This window comes from Dromiciops gliroides, chromosome 3 (assembly GCF_019393635.1).
Source record: "Dromiciops gliroides isolate mDroGli1 chromosome 3, mDroGli1.pri, whole genome shotgun sequence".
Taxonomy (NCBI): Eukaryota; Metazoa; Chordata; class Mammalia; order Microbiotheria; family Microbiotheriidae; genus Dromiciops; species Dromiciops gliroides.
Window position 1 is genome coordinate 430073633 of NC_057863.1, and position 20561 is coordinate 430094193.

The 20561-nt window shown below is 35.8% G+C and overlaps 1 protein-coding gene across 4 annotated transcripts in view; it reads left to right on the forward strand.

Annotated features, from left to right (window-relative positions):
• Positions 1-20561, forward strand: part of CERKL (ceramide kinase like) — a 183663-nt gene that overhangs the window by 111348 nt on the left and 51754 nt on the right. For all 4 annotated transcript variants that reach the window (XR_006355728.1, XM_043996723.1, XM_043996724.1 and 1 more), the window contains one exon: positions 19598-19661. Coding sequence is in view for 3 of the 4 variants with exons in the window: in XM_043996723.1 (XP_043852658.1) it covers positions 19598-19661 (64 nt within the window). In the remaining variant the exon portion in view is untranslated. The remainder of the gene's footprint in view (positions 1-19597; positions 19662-20561) is intronic.

Below are 20561 nucleotides of genomic sequence, written 5' to 3' on the forward strand. Positions count from 1 at the left end.
CTTCTTTGAAATTTTCTTGTTGCATAGTCTAGACCTTTCATACCATGTCATTTGAGAAATTTTCCTTTTACTTTGCTGAAAAGATAAAACAAAAGACCACCAGATCAGATAATGATTATTTATTAATTTATTAATGCAATAAATATTTATTAAGCCCCTCCTATGTGCCAGGCACTGTACTAAACACTGGATTGAGTAATGTGAAAAAGTATTTAAGCAATAAAGGTAAAAATTACAATGAGCACCTTCAGTTGAGCTTGGTAAAAGAGGATACCTAGACACAGTACCTGCTGACCCTAAGAAGTGGTCCCAGTCAGAGGGGCCTAGTCGAAGGAAATTCAATGCTCAGAGGACTTTCAGCTCCAACAATTTTAATAATGCTTCAACCAGGACGTTCCCATGCAGCGAAGAAGCCTCCAGATAAAGGGAGTCAAGACTAAAATTCTCAAACAAGGAAGTTCCAGGTCCATTAAATATTTGCAGAAGTTTCAACTTGGACATGGGGACTGAAGTGAATAAAATAGTAAAAACCCTACCAAGAAGACAGCAATCATTTCATATGCTCTTGGGGCTCTGAAAGTTTTCAGCATCCTGACTTAAAGCTTTGAAAGCCTTGAAAGAGCTGTATCCACAGGATATGGGTGAGTTTGGTACCTGCCAGCACTTTGTTTGAAATAAACACCAGCAGAAGGGAATGCACCTTAGGACGAAAGAGGTACCCACCATCCCATCCAAGTATGTGGGAAGTCAGAGCCTGGCCCTAACCAAAAAAATAGTTTCAATTCAGGAAGCGAAGCTGGATATGTGACTAAAGACAAAAATAAACTTAGGATAAAGAAATATTACTTATAGGGGCATGTATAAGATACAAGCCTAGAGAAAAAGAGAAACTTCACAGTGACTCTAGGCAGAGCCTCATAAAGGTATTACTTGGCCACAAGTTCTAATAGATTTCTAGGAAGAGCTAAAACAAAAGATTAAAAAGACATTATAAGTGAAATGAAAGCTGTAGAGGAAAAATGGAAAGATTATGAATAGCTTGTTACAGGAAGTACAAAAATTTAACCAAGTAGCAGTCTCTCTGAAAATTAGAATGGAAGGAAAAGTCATTCCATGAGATAAAAGCAATTAAAATATAAAAAAAGAACTGACCTAGAAAACATTTTAAGGAAATATCATCTAGAAATTACTAGACTGCCTGAAAACTACAAAGAAAAAAATCCTGGATATCACATTTCTAAGAGGTTTATGCATTAAAACTTATCAGACCTTTTAGAATCACAGGGCAAAAATAAAATAAAAAGGATCCACCTGTGTCCTCCTGAAAGAAACACTAAAGTGAATACTCCCAAGAATACTATAGCCCAAAATTCAGAGCTTCCAGATTAAAGAAGAAGTACCACAAACAGCTAGAAATAAAGAATTCAAGTACCAAGAAACCATATCCAGGATCATGCAAGACTTGAAAGCTATCACATTAAAAAAGGAAAACTTGGAGGATGATATTTCAAAAGGTAAAAGATAAATGCTTAAAACTAAGAATAACTAAGAAAAGGGAAGGAAAACATAATATATTAGGGAAGAAAGGGCAGAGAAGAGGCATGGAACTTAATTTCAAATAATTGGTGGAAAGACACAAGGAAAAAATCCTGTAGAATTATGGAGGAGGTGGATGGAATAAGAGTCATCACATGAACTTCACTTTCCTTTTGTCTGGACAGAGAAGAGGTTAAAACACATACAAAGAGTTTGGTTTAGACAATTACCAAATATAGCAGGGTAACATGTAAGAATGGGAAAGGGTTAAAAAAGGAGGGAGAGATAAATAATAAGCAAACGAAACTCCAGATTTGGAGGGTGGATTGTGAAGAAAGGATTAAAAGGAAAGAAAGGGTAAAAACCTATTATTGTTGCCTGGTTGAGAGGAAGAGAAAGGAGACTTTGGAGTAGAAACAGATCATTTATTAGTGTTGAGAACACTTTTTATCTTAAAGAAGAGATTTAAGAGTAAGAAGAAGAAAAAGGAAAAGTGAACATTTCTTTTCCTACCATTTAGTTTTGACTAAAAAATCATCATTCCTTTTATTCCCTTTCCTTCCCTTAACCCCATAAATATCACCAGGAAACTCATCATCATGGACATTACTTCAGGTTTGCTATTTATACCTCATCAGTACCCTCAATTGCCTCTACTTATCTGATTGAAATAATGGAGAGTGAAGCAAAAATCTCCCAAAGCCTCTATAGAAAACTCAGTATTCCCAAGCATCTCTTCATTTCCCATGAACATCTCAGCTTAGTTTTGGCTTGTCATTATGCCCCAGTCCTGGCTTCCCTCACCCCCTACCTCCATCCCCTGCTTTTTATTTGTTGTGTTCCCTTATTAGATTGTAAGCTTCTTGAGCACAGGGACTGTCTTTCTTTTTATTTGAATCCTTAGTGATTAGCACAGTGTCTGATAGACAGACTTCATAAATACTGATCATATTGGAACAGGATACAGAGAAATACACATTTAACAATCCTAATCAAAATGAGTGGGAGAAATTATGTCATTTTAAATATATAAAATAAAGAAAATAGCAAAAGGAATTAGAAATTAGAATCCAACAACTGGTGTTTCTAAACAAGATTCTTTTTTTCTGTTTAGAATTTTATTTTCCAAATTACATGTAAAAACATATTTTGACATCAGTGTTTTCAAGTTATCTTTACTGGATCTATTTTCCAGGTCAGATGTTTTTCCAAGGAAATATTTCATATTGCGCTCTATTTTTTTATTCATTTGGATTTGCGTTACTGTGTCGTGGTTTCTCATAAAGTCACTGGCTTCCATTTGCTCAATCCTAATTCTTAGACAGTTATGTTCTTCTGAGAGCTTTTATATCTCCTTTTCTATTTTGCTTTTCAAGCTGTTGATTTTTTTTCTCATGACTCTCCTGCATTGCTCTCATCTCTCTTTCCATTCTTTCCTCCATCTCTCTAAATCTTCCTTCTATCTCTCCTACTTTCTCTTCAAAGTCCCTTTTGCTTGCTTCTGTGTCCTGAGACCAATTCATATTTTTCTTGGAACCTTTAGATGTAGGGGCCCTGAGGTTGTTATCCTCTTCTGAGGGTGCACCTTGATCTTCCTTGTCACTGAAGAAACTTTATATAATTCTCATCGTTCTTTGCTTGCTCATCTTGCTGTCTTTTACTTGACTTTTAACTCCCTCTTACAGTGGGGCCCTACTTCCAAGCTACACTTTCCCATGCTTCAGAAGGTTCCAGGTGTTTTGCTTTGTTTCTCTTGCCTGGCCTGTTCTCTGGTCCGAATATAATCTCAAGCTAACTTGCTAATTAAACAGCCAGCAAAACTTTTTTCTGCCAGTGTTCTTAGCTCTGACAAGCCTGTGTCCCTCCCTGACCTGGCCCTCCTACCACTCCAGATTTCTTCCTGGTTCCATGCTGGGGTGGGATAGCTGAATTTCTCCTTAGTTGCACAGACACCCCAGTATTCTCCCCTAGCCCCCCCAAAAGTTGTTCAGCCCTCTCACCCTAACATAAGCTTAGTTCCAGAAGATACTGGTGCTGCAGCTAATTTGGAAGCTTGGGGGTATGATGTTTAAAATATCATGTGTGTCTTTACCTGCTCCCCACCCCGTTTTTTTTTTGGGGGGAAAATACCTAAGATTATTGATAAATTCAGGAAGAGTTTAGGTTTTTACATATTTATTAAAGTATATTAGAAGTTAGTGAAGAGGGAGAGGGTGAGAACAGATCTCTTATTGAATGGAAAACCCTACCTTAGATCTATGTGGGAGAGACAGAGAGAAAACCTTGCCTTTTTCTCTGTCTTCCACCAAGCCAAAGTCCCAAACCAAAAAAGGAACATCCAGCGAGTGAGCCTCACCTTCCTATTTCCTGTCTCACTCCCTGAAAGGGGAAGTTCTTCAAGCTGATTGGTTGAGGGTGGTCTCCTGTTGATGTCATAGTCCACAGTCTCTGAGAACAACACCCCACTCAGGGCCAGCCAGGTGTAGTCTCAATTTAATCAACCTTAAGTAGGTTTAGCCTCTGTGACAACACCCCACTCAGGGCCAGCCAGGTGTGGTCTTTTTTTTTTTTCAGTATCAATAAGTCTTTATTCATTCATTGTATTTTCCCAGGGGAGAGGGAGAAAGGGGAGGGGGTTAGCATGTGTCACAAAACAAGATGGGGGAAGGAGGGGAAAGGAAAGGAAGAAGCCCTAACTGCAAAGCATCAAACACAACTGCCCCAAGATCAGGGCACTGCCCAATGGGGGGCTCAGTCTCCAGCAGCTCAGGAATGGGGGCAAAGGAGGGGAAAGAGACACAGATTAATCCAGTCATCCTCTTTCCCTTCCTCCTTCCCTTCCTCCCTTCATATAAATTCAAGAATTTCACAAAAAGCTTTGGTTTCTAGCAGTAAACATGGAGTTACATCCTTCTGTCTCCTATAAGACAATCTTATGACCACTTTGAAAAGAATTGCTTGCACCAACAGAAAAGAGATCCTTTGCAGGAACTTGGGCATACATTCATTTCCCTTCTCCAGGTCTCCCTCCACTACTGCCCTTTCCCCAGTCCTTTCCCCAGAGGCCCTCCAAAGGCCACCAGTGCTCTCATGAACTGGGCTAAGACCCAAAATAACCAAGTAAACATTTGGCAACTCTCCTATACCAAGGAAGAGACTCACCCACACAAGATGGTTTGACATTTTTTTTTCTCAGAAATCTGTGAAGGCATCTGGGAAAAGAGATACAATTTTGGGTGTATTGAGTGATGGACAAGACTTGAAAGTCTGGGATTTTGGGGACCTAGTTAATGGCAGAGGAGAAAACAGAAACAAGGAGGGCTAAAGTCATCCTGAACCTTGGAGAGGAGGAACCAACCAAGTCCTCGTTTCAAGAGATGTCCTTTGCCTGGTGCCGAATCCCTTTGTCAAGAGATGTTTTGGCTATTTTCAATAATAATAATAATAAAAAAAACCACCACAGTTTGTAAACAATAAAAACCCCAAGGAAATGTGGAGAAAGACTGACAGCATATTTACATAGACTAGTCCACCTAAGCAACCACCAAACCAGCAACTTGTGAAGCCCTATACAGCTCAGACATAAAAACTAGAGGGGGAAGTTGGGGAGAGGGGGCCACGCATGCAGCATTTAGAGAACCTGAGAAACCCAGATCGGTCCCAATTATCACCCAATGCCTTCTATTGCATTTGCCCTATTTTGGCACCTAGTCATTGAGGTAGGTTTGGACAGATCTTGGCACTCCACCAGATCTCTTTTCTCCATAGGCTGCTACCTTATGGTTATGGTACAGATAGCAGGGCAGGAAACCATGCTGCTTTTCAGGTCCCTGAAATGTGGGGCATACAGACCTCCTAGCCACAAGGTCCGGTGATTGACCCCCAGCAGGGGAGAAAATAAAGACCAGCATTTTAAGGGTTAAGGACATGATGCATTCATGATCTCCTGCCAAACCTTCCAGGGAGTAGGATGGGAAGAGTAAAGAGAGAGACTGGGTGACTTCAAACCCAAACTTTCCCAGATCTAAGATAGATCCCCCATCAGGTGTGGTCTTGATTTAATCATCCTTAATTAGGTTCTCAGTCAGTCTCTCAGTCTCACACAATTCAATCGATTCCAAATCAATCTTCAGGTGGGGGCCCTGGGGTCTGCCAATTCCCATTATTTTATCACATTGGTAAGTTTCTCTTGTGCAGCCTGCCTGGGGACTGTGTCAGTGTGAACATGGGGTTGGATTCTGCTCACAGCCCAGCCTAGCCCAGCCCCTTCTAAGCCATCTTCAGCTGAAAAATAATCTCAGCCCATCTTTTTGTGGGTTTTGCTGATCCAGGAGTTGTTTTCTTGCTGTTTTGGGGCTAATCGTGTCAGGAGCTCTGTGTGCTTAATGTCTTTCCTCCACCATCGTGGCTCCACCCTGAACAGGTCATTCTTAAAAACTTATCAGTCATGTCCCAAAGAATGATTTCACAAGTAGAAAGTTGAGGTTTTATGATTCAATAGCCTGTTTGGCTTAAAATGATCAAGTGCATTTACATTGCAAATCAGCCATGGGATATGGTTGCTAGAAAAGCTCTTTTAATCTTAGGAAGCCTGAAGTGAAACTTTAGTGTTCAAGGGAGGTGACTCAATGAGGTGATAATCTCACTTTACTATGCTTTGGTCAGACCATAACTAAAATATTGTGTTTATTTCCAGGCAATTTAGTTAGGAAGTATATTGATTGACTGCATAGCAGCCAAAAGGAAGTAAATCAGGAATGATCATGTAAGAGGGTTGAACTCATGCCATATGAGAATTAATTTAAGGGAGGTGAGACATTGAGCACCAGAGAAGGGACAACTCATAAAGTATATGATAACTGATTTTAAGGTATCTTTAAAATATTAAATATTTTAATTTTTCTAATTATATGTAAAAATAATTTTAGCATTCATTTTTTGAAATTTTGAGTTCCAAGCGATGTCCTTCCCTGCCCTACCCCCCTTATTGAAAAGGCAGGCAATTTGATATAGGTTATATGTGTGTAGTTATGCATTTATTAATACTTTTTATTTGTTTATTCCTAGTGTTTTTAATAGGAATGTGTTGTATTGTGTGAAAAGTTTTTTTCAGCATCTATTTGTTTGTTTATTCCTAGTGTTTTTAATAGGAATGTGTTGTATTGTATGAAAAGTTTTTTCTGCATCTATTTGTTTGTTTATTTCTAGTGTTTTTAATAGAACTGTGTTGTATTGTGTGAAAAGTTTTTTTCAGCATCTATTTGTTTGTTTATTCCTAGTGTTTTTAATAGGAATGTGTTGTATGAAAAGTTTTTTCTGCATCTATTTGTTTGTTTATTCCTAGTGTTTTTAATAGGAATGTGTTGTATTGTGTGAAAAGTTTTTTTCTGCATCTATTTGTTTGTTTATTCCTAGTGTTTTTAATAGGAATGTGTTGTATTGTGTGAAAAGTTTTTTTCTGCATCATGATTTTTGTTGCTTTTGTTATTGATATGATCAGTTATGTTGATAGTTTTCCTAATATCGAATCAACCCTTCATTCTTGGTATAAATACCATTTGGTCATAATGTATAGTTTTTATGATACATTGCTATAATCTCCTTGCTAGTATTTAATTAAACTTTTGCATCAATATTTATTAGGGAAATTGACCTATAGTTTTCTTTCTCTACTTTTGTTCTTCTTAGTTAGGTATTAGTACCATATTTGTGTCATAAAAGGAATTTGGTAGGACTTCTTTGCTCATTTTTTTTCAAATAGTTTATATAGTGCTTTAATGAATAGTTCTTTAAATGTTTGGTAGAATTCACTTGTGAATCCATCTGATCTGGAGAATTTTTTCTTAAGGAATTCTGATGGTTTATTCAATTTCTTTTTCTAAAATGGGGATATGTAAGTATTTTATTTCCTCGACTGTTAATCTGGGTACTTTATATTTTTGTAAATATTTACCCATTTCTCTTAGATTGCCAGGTTTATTGGCACATACTTGGACAAAAAGGGTCCTAGTGATTGCTTTAATTTCTTCTTAATTGGTGGTGAATTTACCATTTTCATTTTGTTACTAGTAATTTGGTTTTCTTCTTTCTTTTTTAAAAAAATCAAATTAACCAGTGGTTCATCTATTTATTGCTTCTTTCATAAAATCAGCTCCTAGTTTATTTTGTAAATTCAAGGTTTTTCTTGCTTTCAATTTTGTTAATCTTTCCTTTTTTTCATGATTTACAATTTTGTTTTTAACTGGGAATTTTCAATTTATTCTTTTTCTAGTATTTTTAAAATTGCATGCTCATTTTATTGATCTGCTCTTTCTCTATTATACTGATGTAAGTATTCAGAATTACAGTGTTTCCCCTAAGTACTGCTTTGGCTGCATCCCCAAAATTTTAGTATATTTTCTCATTGTTATTCTCTTTAATGAAATTATTTATTTTCCCATGACTTTTTTCTTTGATCAACTCATTCTTTGGAATTAGATCCTTTAGTTTGCAATTAATTTTAATTCATCTTTCCTTTGCCCTTTATTGATTGTAGTTTTTAATTTATTATCATCTGAAAAGGATATATTTAATATTTCTCTTTTTTCTGCACTTGGTTGTGAGGGTTTTTCCCCCATTACACGGTCAATTTTTGCGTAGGTGCCATGTACCACTAAGAAAAAGGTATATTCCTTTCTATTCCCATTCATTTTTTCCAGAGATCTATCATATCCAACTTAAAAAAAAAGATATATTTATATCCTTAACTTTTTATTTATATTTTGGTTAGATTTATCTAGTTCTGAGAGAGGAAAGTTGAGGTCCCCCACTAATAAAGTTTTATTGTTTATTTCCTCCTTTAACAAATTTAATTTTTCCTTTAAGCATTTGGTTGTTGTACCATTTGGTGCATATGTGTTTAGTATTGATATTACTTCATTGTCTGTGGTACTTTTAGTAAGATGTAGTTTCCTTGCTTATCTCTTTTAACTAGATCTCTTTTTGCTTTTTGCTTTTGCTCTGTCTGAGATCATGATTGCTGCCCAAGATTTTTTAAAAACCTAAGTTGAAGCTATAAAAGCTCTTTTCTCATGCCTCTTTTACATGAGAAAATTGAGCCTCTCCCTTCCCACTTCTCCTAGCGCATCCTTCTTTCTCACCCCTTACTTTTATTTTTTTAAATCATTCCTTCAGGTAACTCACTCCTGTGCCCTCTATATGTATATTTCTTGTTTCTTCCCAAATAATGATAAAGTTCTTGGGAGATACAAATAATCATATTCCCATGTAGAAATGGAAACAGTTTAACTTGCTGAATACCTTGTGATTTCTCTTTCCTGTTTACCTTTTTATTCTTCTCTTGAGTCTTGTATTTGAAAATTAGATGTTCTGTTTAGCTCTGGTTTTGTTTTTTGTTTTTTCCTTTGGTTGGGGCAATGAGGGTTAAGTGACTTCCCCAGGGTCACACAGCTAGTAAGTGTCAAGTGTCTGAGGGAAGATTTGAACTCAGGTCCTCCTGAATCCAGGGCTGGTGCTTTATCTACTGTGCCACCTAGCTGTCCCCCCCTAGCTCTGGTCTTTTCATCAGGAATATTTGCAAGTCCTCTCTTTCATTAAATTCACATTTCCCCCCTCCTGAAGGATTATACTCAGTTTAATTGGACAGGTGATTCTTGATTGTAATCCTAGTTCCTTGCCCTTTGGAATATCATATTCCAAGCCCTCTGATCCTTTAATATAGAAGTTCCTAAATCCTGACTGTTACTCCATAATATTTGAATTGTTTCTTTGAAGTTGCTGACAGTATTTTCTCCTTAACCTGGGAGCTTTGGCTATAATATTCCTGGGAGTTTTCATTTGGGCATATATCTCAGGAAGTGATTGGTAGATTCTTTCAATTTCTACTTTACCTTCTGGTTCTAGAATATCAGGGCAGTTTTCCTCAATAAATTCTTGAAATATGATGTCTAGACTTTTTATTCATTGTTTCGGGTAGTCCAGTAATTTTTAAATTATTCCTTCTTGATCTATTTTCTATGTCAGTTGTTTTTCCAATGAAATAGCACACATTTTCTTATATTTTCCATCATTTTGATTTTGTTTTATTGTTTCTTGATGTCTTATGGAGTCATTGTGGAGTCATGCCCAATTATAATTTTAATGAGTTAATTTCTTCAGTAAGCCTTTATGCATTTTTACATTTGGCCAATTCTACTTTTAAATAAATTGTTTCCTTCAGTGAATTTTTGAACATCCTTTCCCATTTTGTGTGCTAACTTTACCAAGCTCTTCTTTACTGGTGGCATCCTGCTGCTGGTTTGCTCAGGCATGGCCTCACCACAGTGAGACAGACCTTTTCTGCCAAAATTCTAAGTTTTCTTTGATTGGAAAACTATATTACTCCATCTTTTTGTTGGTTCTGAAGCTCCATAATTTTTTCTAAGGAATTATTTTAAAGTTGTTTGGAGGGAAATTTGGGAGTTCTCAAGCAAGTCCTTGCCTTTATTGTACCATCTTGGCTCCACTGACTTTAAATATTTTGAGGGGTATTATTTTAAAAATAGTTTAGACTTGATTTGCTTGTCACAAGTGGACAAGACTATACATTACAGATTACACTTTCAGAAATGTTCTAGAGCAAGTTATTTAAGTTCTTTGACTCTCAGTTTATTCATCTGTAAAAGGAATATAATCCTTTTATTCCTAAGGCTGATTATTATTAGTATTTTAAAAACCTAAAAGTTATATACAATATTATATTCTTTTGGATGATTTTTTGGGAATCTTTTCCTTGAAAATCTCTAATGCATCTTAAGCCATCTCCTTTTTAAGACATGGGACAGTAATTATTTGAAATCTTCTTTAGCCAAGATATACATCTGACTGCCCAGTAGTCTCTTATATGGTAATTACCAACTGTTAGATGACATAAGTTGCAAGTGAAGAAGTGGGGAGTTAATATTTCAGTACAAATCTGAAATCATAATTAGACAAAAGAATTATGAAAGTTCCATGTATAATCTAGGTGGGACAAAAGCAAATCATCCCTTCCTTGATGGCTCTAATAAATCAACTGTAGTAGGTAGAATTCAGGAGCTCCTTGGAGAATTAGTGAAAAGAATTTTGAAAATGAGAAATAATAGTGGGTAGCAGGGAAGTTGACACATTAAAGAAAAAACAAAATCTACAAAATCAAGATCAGAAAAGACTGACTTTGCACTAGCAGAGATGAAAAAGATTTCATTAGCTATTATATACCAAAGAACATATCTTAATAAGGAGTCTAGTATGGTTATTAGAATACCAAACATGGTATTAGATTATATAAAAAGCCATACCGATAAAAATTATGGGTTAATTCTTCCACCACATTCCATAATGGTTAGATGCTTATTTTGAGTGTTATCTTTATTCTGGCCATATGCGTTAAAACAGTGGAGAATTTGAAAGCTAGGAGCAGAGCAACAGAATTAAGCAATTATTAGATAGGTTAACCTCATTAGAAATGGTTAAAAGAAGCAGAGATGTACACCCTGAAGAAGAGAAAGCTGAAGGGGAACTTATTAGTAATCTCCACATGGTATGATACTGCATAGATGATGGGGAGGGAACAGCTGTTTTACCCATCCACTGAGAATAAGAAGGAGAAGATGGGTTTAAATTGCTTCAGGAAGTATTTATATTAGAAAATAAGAAAAAAGACCTTTGTGTTGTCAGATCTGAAACAGATTATTGAAGGAAGTTTTGGAAACTTCTAAACTAAGAATTTTGAAGAGTATGGAAGATTTTATAACAATAGCTTTCTAAAATGGTTTAGGCTGTAACCTTTTATAAACAGGTAATGAAATTGATAGGAGTTAAGAAAAAAATAGATCCTATGAAGAAATGTTAAAAAGGTCTCGCTTATTTAGCCAAGCAGTAGGCAAAGGATGAATTATTACAGTAGAAATACATATATAACTTGTTTTTCAACTATAATTGTGCTCTGACATGTAGCATATGACCCTAAACTGAACAGTTACATACAGTTTGAAGCTGAATTATACAGGGTTACCTTTTAAAGCCGTATAGATTGTTCAACAATGATATTTGAGTTCAAGTCCCCACTCAAATACTAGCTAATAATGTCTCTATGAAACACTTAACCTTGTGCTTCAACTGTCCCTTCTGCAAAATGGGGGGTATTAATTGTAATACCTACTCCCAGAAATGTTGTGAGGAAAGAAGTTTTATAAGTATAAACATTATACATGTGAGTCATTAATTATGATCATAGGGGAGTTTTAAATTCTTAACAGCTGCATTATCATGGTTTCCACTATAGCTACCATTTTATAAATAACAATGTAATATTTATGTATGTCCATGTAGAAACTATCCTACTATATTCTAAGTTTCTCAAGGCCAAAGATCATATTTTATCTATCTTTTTTATTTAGAGTACTACTACAGTGTCTTACATATAATAGATAGAGAGATAAAACATTTTAGATGATTACAATGTGTTAGTTATTGTGCTAAGGGCTGGGAATACACATACAAGTGAGCAAGGTATTACCTGCCCTAAAGGAGTTTATGTGGCATTTGTGGAAGTTAGAAGAGTCAGTATGACATGGAACATCCAGAAAATTGATGTTGTAGTCTGGGCCCCAACAAGATTGTTGTTCACTAATCTCAGTCATATGTGACTCTGTGATTCCATTATGTAAATTTACATTTATAGATTTTAATATGTATAAAATAATATGTGATATAACATAAATCATATATAATATATTTTATATATACACATATATGTATTATGTATAGAATATGAAGGAGAACATGCTAAGTCCAAAAAGGAGGTCGAGAGCAATGTGCTAGGAGAAATTTGAAAAGGGAGAGATCACTTGACTCTGGGATAGTAAGTACAGATTTCTTGGAAGAAGTGGCAGATTTGAGACTTCAGAGAGCAGAAGGATTTCAGTGGGACAAATATGGGACTTTGGAGGAACCATTGCCAGGGATTACGATAAGGAGGAATGGACAAAATGGGGAAAATAGTATTCAGTATGTAAAAAGGAATACTGTGATATAATGTTGGAAGATAGTTTAAGCTCAGAATATGGAGGGTATACCAGGATCAGAATTTTTATATTTTATTTGTTAGGGAATTGGAGATCTGTTAAAGATTTTTGAGGTGAGACTTAGGACCTGAGTTTGAATCCTGCTTCAGGCACTTACTGGATGGGTGACCCTGAGAAAGTCACTTACCTTCTGTGGGCCTAAGTTTCCTCATACGTAAAATAGGGATATAAATAGCATCTACCTCATAGGGCTGTTGTGAGTTTCATGTTGGACAATATACATAAAGGGATTTCCAAAAAGTGATATATAAATTCTAATTATCATCATCATTGTCGTTGTTGTCATTCTGTGAACCTCAGAAGTATAGCTTTGTCTTAAATGGGAAGTTAAGTGGTGCTGTGTATAGAGCTATATAGCAGGAAGTCCTGAAATCAAATCTGACCCTAGACACCAGCTCTGTGACCCTGGGCAAATCATTTGACAACCGACTGTCTCAGTTTCCTCACCTATAAAAGGTGACTTATAATAGTACCTCCCACAGAGGGTTTTTGGAAGATCATATGAGGTAATATTTGTAATGTGTCTAACACAGAGCAGATACTTAATAAACGCTTGTTTCTTTCCTTCCATCCCCAACATGAGTTTCCATGCTCCTTGTACACATCACCTACAGACTTGAGCCAGTCAGATATTTCCTTTCTGATACTATATCCACACATGCCCTTTCCCCATCATCTTATTACAATAAGCAAAGTATGTCAATTCTGCCCAACCACTGTGCTGAAGAAGGGGACATCTAGAAAAAAAAGACCCATGCTCTCCATGAGTAGACTCAGGTTAGGAAACACTAAGGCAGCAGAAACTTTACCCAGAACATCTATCCCAACCTTCCCTAAGCCTGAAAAGGAGCAGGCCTTGATTACAGAGGATAAGGAAGGAACCTGGGGCAAGAAGCTAGGGTGCAGTGCTCTGCTAAAAAAAAAAAGATGAATGGAATACAGTTGTGGAACGTCTTGTCCCCCCAGAAATCATTTGGGACAAAGACTGAGGCTGGTAAAAAGTAAATCTCCCAATTTGGGAAGAGGCTAAGAAAACTTTGAGGCCTGCACTGTAGATAAACAATATCAAAGAGGCTTGGTGGGAAATTCAGAAATTGAGTAGTGGGAAGCAATATAAGGGGAAAAGACTGAAAACACCAAAGATCTCAGAATGAAGAAAATTTAGTTAGGAAACTTACAGCACAAATAGATAAATCAACAGGGAAGTCAAAAAAGTAGAATGGAAGATTAGTAACAAGATATTTAAAATACTATAAATAACATCTCTAAGCAAATATTGCAATATAAAGCAAATTGAACTAGAACCTGTTGAAACACAGAAGCCTATAAATTCCCAAGAGAGAATGATACTACATCAAAGATGTTCTAAGAGAGTAATGAGAGAGGAGGTGAGATGAAAAAAAATGACAAATTATGGCCTGCACAACTGAAGTAATTATCTGAATAGAAAATCTTGGATCTACAATAGCAAATTTTTCCAAAGAAGCTAAAGAGAACTAAAGATTCTGAATACAAATATATAGAAGTGAGGGGAAATCTGATAGAGAAGCAAAGAGTAAGAACATTAGGCAAACACAATATCTTTACATAAGCAAAGTACATTAATCTTGAAAATAGGATATAGGGAGACTACTTATAGATCATAGGCCTTCCAGAAGAGTATGAGAAATAAAAGAAAACCTGATCATAATAATGGGAGGAAAGAAAACCACTCAGAGCTTCTGAGCATAGCAAACAAAGCACTAATTGAAAACCACTTGTGAGAAAACCAAGCTCTCTGGATCATTTGAACAACTTGTGTTCTTTCAGGTCATTCAGTTGCTTTTCATATACAATAGCTAGAAACTTTAGTGGCTGAAATATTGGTGATTCCAAATCATCTGAGCTGCCATCCAGATCTGATATGCTCAAAGAATGTGACATTTTTTACTGTGAATATATCTCACTTTCTGGCCTAACTGAGAGGAGGTGCGCTCTGCCAGTCACAACTGTGATAGAAATTGGTTTGCTTTTTTATCCCTTTTCCCCTTTCCAAAGTCTGGCCCATAGATTTGGAAACTCAGGCATTTTGGAACTAGATAGAAGCAAATTTGTTACTGGGTTTGGGAAGGTACAAGTTCTAAGAATTCTTTCTTCTTGACTCAGTTCTGTAGTATTCACCTTGCTCTTGTGTTTAATTAATCCCTTTTCCTTTAAATTTATATATTATATAGTACTTGATCATGGATTTGCTACTGCTTTCAGTTAGCCAAGGACAAATGGGAAAGGAAAGACTGAACCAGTACTACAGGATTTATTTCTACTGATAGCATACTAACTGGTAGAAAGTACAGACTTTCAGTTTAACTTTCTTATCTTAGTAGCTTGTCTCTCTGAATGTCACAGATTGCCTTCTCTCCCTCTATGGTTATCACCATGAATTTGAAGATGTGGATTCTATGAGAATTTCTGCTTGCATCACTATTAGTTTTTTCCTGACTGATAATTCACTCTGAACTCATAGTTGGCTACATATCTCTGCCACTCTACATACCTATCTCTTTGAAGCAGTTTGTAATTTAAGACTTTTCAGGATGTACATCAATGGATTGTCCATCTAATCAACATCCATGCACAGCCTTGGAACTAATTAACTTTTCAAAATCAAGTACTTCGGTCTGTAGGTAGGGTGATATTGTCTTCTAATGATCAATGTAGTTGGCTTCTGGTGTCCATCTCTTTCTTGGTATAAACCTGCTTTTAATCTTTCCAATCTTGTGTCAATATGTAAAACACAAAAGGTCTGGAAAAAGCCAGTAATGTTGCGTGTGTAAAATGTTTGATGACTCCTTGAAAGCTGCCTGCTCACGTACCTCATTCCAATGATCTTTAAATGATTCTAAGGCTTCCAAAACAGATTATCCCTTTTGGTCCTTCTGCCTTTGGTTCTTCATGACCTTTGAGAAAGATCATTGAGTGACAGAGATAATTACATTTTTCCTCAAAATTTTTAATAGTAATTATGTAATCATAGAACTCTCTAGCTCCCCAAAATTATTTGGATAAGGCTAGGTGCCAGGGGCTTCTGTTTTCTCTGGTTAATACTTGTTCCTTATTCTGAAGGACCAAGTGATTGACATAATTTTCAGAGGCCATAAAGAATCATTACTTGTCAATTGACAGCTGTAGACTGCTATTTTCTAGTGGATCTAATGCTTTATATAGCCTTTCCTCATGCTCTTCTAGTGACTTTACATAAATTCTGAGATCATCCAGACATATCAACAACTGCAAACAAATCATGTCACAAACTACTGTTTCCACGAGTAGTAAAAAGTGGTAGATGCCTCCTAAATTCATTGGGCCATATGCTTAAACTGGTAGGAGCCTAGTGAATAGATGAAGGCCATCTTTTCCTATGGGAACACATCATATGTTAAGTCCCTGCCTGTGCTCATCAGTCTGATATTCTGCTAAGATTTATAGGCCCTATTTCTTTTATCACCTCTTTCTGGAGTAGTCTTTACAAATATAATAATAGTTGGGGACCTTCTCTCTTTTATATTGAATAATATTGAAGAAATTACATTAGATATCCTGCATACTCTCTGTGGCACCAAAATTTTTATCTAAACTTGACAGGATTACTAGCACCATGACTTTGAGGTACTTGTGTTTGTTTGTTTTTTAAAAAAATCACATGAGATCAAAAACAGTATCTCTTGGATATTTCTTTAGCCTCCTGATCTTTTACATATCAATCTTGTGACACTTCTACATTACTTTAGTGGCTTGTCCTAGAAAGAATACAAAAGATTCAACTCCTCTTCTTGGATGGGGATGTCTTTTTTAATAGAACTGTAATTACCCATATTGTGTCCCTTGTGACAATACTAATAGGCTAATATTCTATTTTCCAAAACCAGTTATTGTCACAGGGTCAATGGTTGCTAATGAAGGTACGGATACCAGGTCACTATCGAGAATGGTGTTCACACTGAATCATGAACTACTGAGGATTTTGTTGTGCTAACCAATAGCAGGAATTCCATATAATTTAAAATCACTCCTCTTGTCAGAAATCCTTTAAATGTTTTCACTATTTCTTGATCAGGAGTGTCAAGGGGTGGAGAAGTATCAGAGTTAATAACTAGTTCCTATGTATACATAATAAAACTACTGTTTTATCTCTAGTCTTTTGCCTCTTAGCCTATATTCTCTATTCCTCTAAGGTGCACAGAACAGCATTATCACCACAATAAGTAGGTTTCACCAAAACCAACAATGTTCAATGAATGTCAGATCTCATTACTGAGCACCAGTTCTCTTCACCATGGTGACTATTCAGCTAAGCAGTCAGATAGGCAGCATACAGTGACAGTTTCACAATATCACCTCAAAAATAAACAACAAAATATTATTGGCATTTTGTCACACAATATACCATCAGTTGAATAAGCTGGTCTGGTCTTTAGGAATTTTCACTGGGAAGCATTGTTGTCAAATTTAGTCTTTTTTAAAAGTTGGGGGATGAAAGGAAAAATCATTAAATGCATCCTGTAATACAAAAAGAGCCAACCTTATCTTGACTTAATACTCAAAACTTTAACTTGATGAAAAGGCAATAACAAACAAGCCCATAAATAGGTCATAGACCCTTCTTAGGTCTCCATATGATTGGAACTCTCCACTACTTTCCAACTTTCTGATGCTGTTTTGTCCTCTCTGTCTCTGTCTCTCTCCCCCTCACTTCCTCTCTCTCATGCACATATATATTCATATATTCTACACTTATTAAAATCCATAGTGATTGGCCTGCAATCCAGTGAATCAGTATGACAGATAAGACCCAATAACACAACTTAAATGCAAAAAGGAATTTAATAAAAGATAATAATGGGTTAAATAACATAGAACTGTGTTAGGAAGCGAAGATTTCAGCAGACACAGCAACTGGCTCTACTTGATCACGCCCCTCTCTGTCACAGTACTGAAATTCTATTTGTAGACTTACCTCAGCCCAACAGTCTAGGAATAACTGTGATACTCCCCAAACTGCATTCTAGGCTGTGCCATGGACTTCTCAGGAACCAGAGCAGAGGCTTCTCCATGCATCTTTCCATATCTTTTTAAAAAAGGCTCTCCTTTTCAGCTCTCATAACTTTACTTTTTGTCATCCCCTGAGGGACTCTATTCTTTCTTAAAACTGGGCATACCCGAAGTGTACCTACCCAATTAGAATGCATGATGGGTGACATCACTACACTGTGAAGATTATGTACTGTCTTCTAGTAGAGGTAGTTCATAGAGAATTTTCCTGAATGAAAAAGGTTTTTTAGTTCAAATGAAATTTGAGATAAGTTTAGTGTGAACATTTGGAATATGTTTACTTTTGCATGTCTCTGGATTCAAGGCTCATTTAATTTTTAAAAATACATTTATAGTAATTGAAAGAATAGTAAGTTTCTAAACTCTGCTGTTGAATTTGAGGATGTTCTAATCTTCTTGGAATTGAAATTCTACCTGAAAGAACAAAGAAAGAAAACAAAATAGTTTGCATTGAGATTTTTCCCCCTTAGTCTAAATACCATCTCTACTCTGCAACTTTTGAAGCTAATTTTTATAATGGATTTGAGAAGATTGAATTGTTAATAAAGGTAAGCTTTTGTGGGGAAATAGCAAGTTGGGAATCATTGTAGCATATTTCTTCATGATGTCCTGCCTTATGCTTTTGGCTTATAGTGCTGTATGGTATTTTGTTATTTCGATTATGGAAATAAACTAGTCATATTGAATTATATTCTGATAGTGTGTATTTAAAGTGATTTTCATGTGAGTTTAAATTAATGGTAAATATTATCTTGCATATTTAAACTAACCTTCAAATGTTATTAATATTAAATGATAAAACCAGTTAATATCACTCTTGTTTTATTCTTATAGATTTTAATTTAGAAAGGCTCTTCTATGTGTCAGTGTTATTTGAATAAGTCATGGGAGAATTACATTATAACACTGGTGGATACAGAATGATTCTTTTGGACACCAAGACTAATAATTTTTAACAATATCTAAAACATTTTAGGAAAAACTTGAACCATGCTGGCACCAGGGACAGACAGGCATGAAAGATTAATGTAATCTTGCATATAATGATACACATTCTTACACAAAAAATCCATCTGCAAGTGTCATGTCAGTCAGGAGAAATCTTTGATGGGTGGATACAGCTGGGCTGTCTCTTCTGGCAAAGCTGCCCTGGAAAATGCTAAATGTGGTTATGATGTTTTGTGCCATCTGCAGTATGCCAGTTTATCGTGTCTTTGCTGGCATTTACAATACTACATAGGGCATCAACAACCACAGGGACAGCAATGTAGAGTGACAGATTCATTTCCTCTAGAGGCTACAGATGCTGGTGTGCACTTGCACCAACATTGTTGCCTTCTTCCTCCTCCTCCTCTTATTAGAGCCTATTGTTACTGGTGTTTGGCTTTATTTTCCATTTCTTCATTCAACTTTGTAGTCTGTCAGTTCCAGATACACACATTTTTGTTTAATATGTTAGTCTTATATGAAAAATTCAGATAATTTATTAATTTAAGAATCACCAACATGATTTAATATTTTCTGTTAGATGCCATGCCTCATTTAAAAATATATAAATATATAAACACTTCTTAATTTAGGAACACCAAATGGACTAATGATAAGGTAAATTAGAAAATTCCTAGGTGTTGTATAACACCAGGTGATTTTTTTTAGTTGAATAAATGTATGATGGTATTTTTCATAAAACAATACAACAGTCAGGGAACTACCAGAGAGTCTTTTCCCATGATTAAAATGTACTCAGGAATAAATTTTGTTTTATTACTTTGCCATATGTTTATTATAACAGTGTGCCAGACCAAGTTAAATGGTGTTAACTACATTAATTTTAATTTTTAAAATATTTTCATGTGTTTTTTAAATAGTAACAGAATATGAAGGCCATGCTCTATCACTGCTAAAGGAATGCCAACTTCAAGAATTTGATGGGTAGGTTATGCTATTTTATGTATAAATAAATGATTCTTTTTGTTGTAGAATATTTTGGAACATGGACTTTTGAATACTTTAACCAAGAATCATGCTTATTAATACAATGATTATTGTACTTTCACTCAAGAAAGGGTCCATGGTATAATAGAAAGACACCAAGCCTCAGGTCAAAGAGACTGGTTCAAGTGTCATGTGGGACATATACTGTGACCATGCACAAGTCTCTTAATTAACCTCTCATTTCTTCCAGGCAATGATCTAATATATAAATTGCAGTGCAGCTACCAATTTATATAGGTAGAGTTTCCTAAGCAGGATTTCCCTATTACAGTGAAATTATAGGACTTACTCAAGGTTGGGGGGCGGGGGGAATATTCTCACTAGCAGAAATCTAGCATTATTGGTAAGGGGGCTTTAACATTTAGAAGTGGGAAAACAACGTTATCTTTCATGATGCTGTATACAGTGGCCATATAAGCTATAAGCCCGGTTGTTTATTGCCAATGGATTTCCAAGATATGGTAGGTGGAGTGTGTGATCGATTACTCATAAAGTTAGTAGTCAGTCAAGAAACTTATACTACTCTACACAGTGCCAGGATGTGCTAAGCTCTGAGGATGCAAAGAAAGACAAAAGAGAACCCTGTTCTCAATAAGCTCAGCCTTTTAAAACTTTAAAACAGGCACTTTATAGAAAAAAAAAGAATCAGTTAAAAATAGTATCACTTTCCTCAGTGCTCTCATAGCATTTTATTGTAATTATCATATTTGGCCTTGAATGAATCTGAAAGTACCATGGAAAAGGTGCTAAATCTGAGCTAGATCTTGAAGAATTGCTAGTATTCTTATAGGGAGAGATGATGGTGGGATAGGGGTATGATTTGAGTAGGGGGAAGCC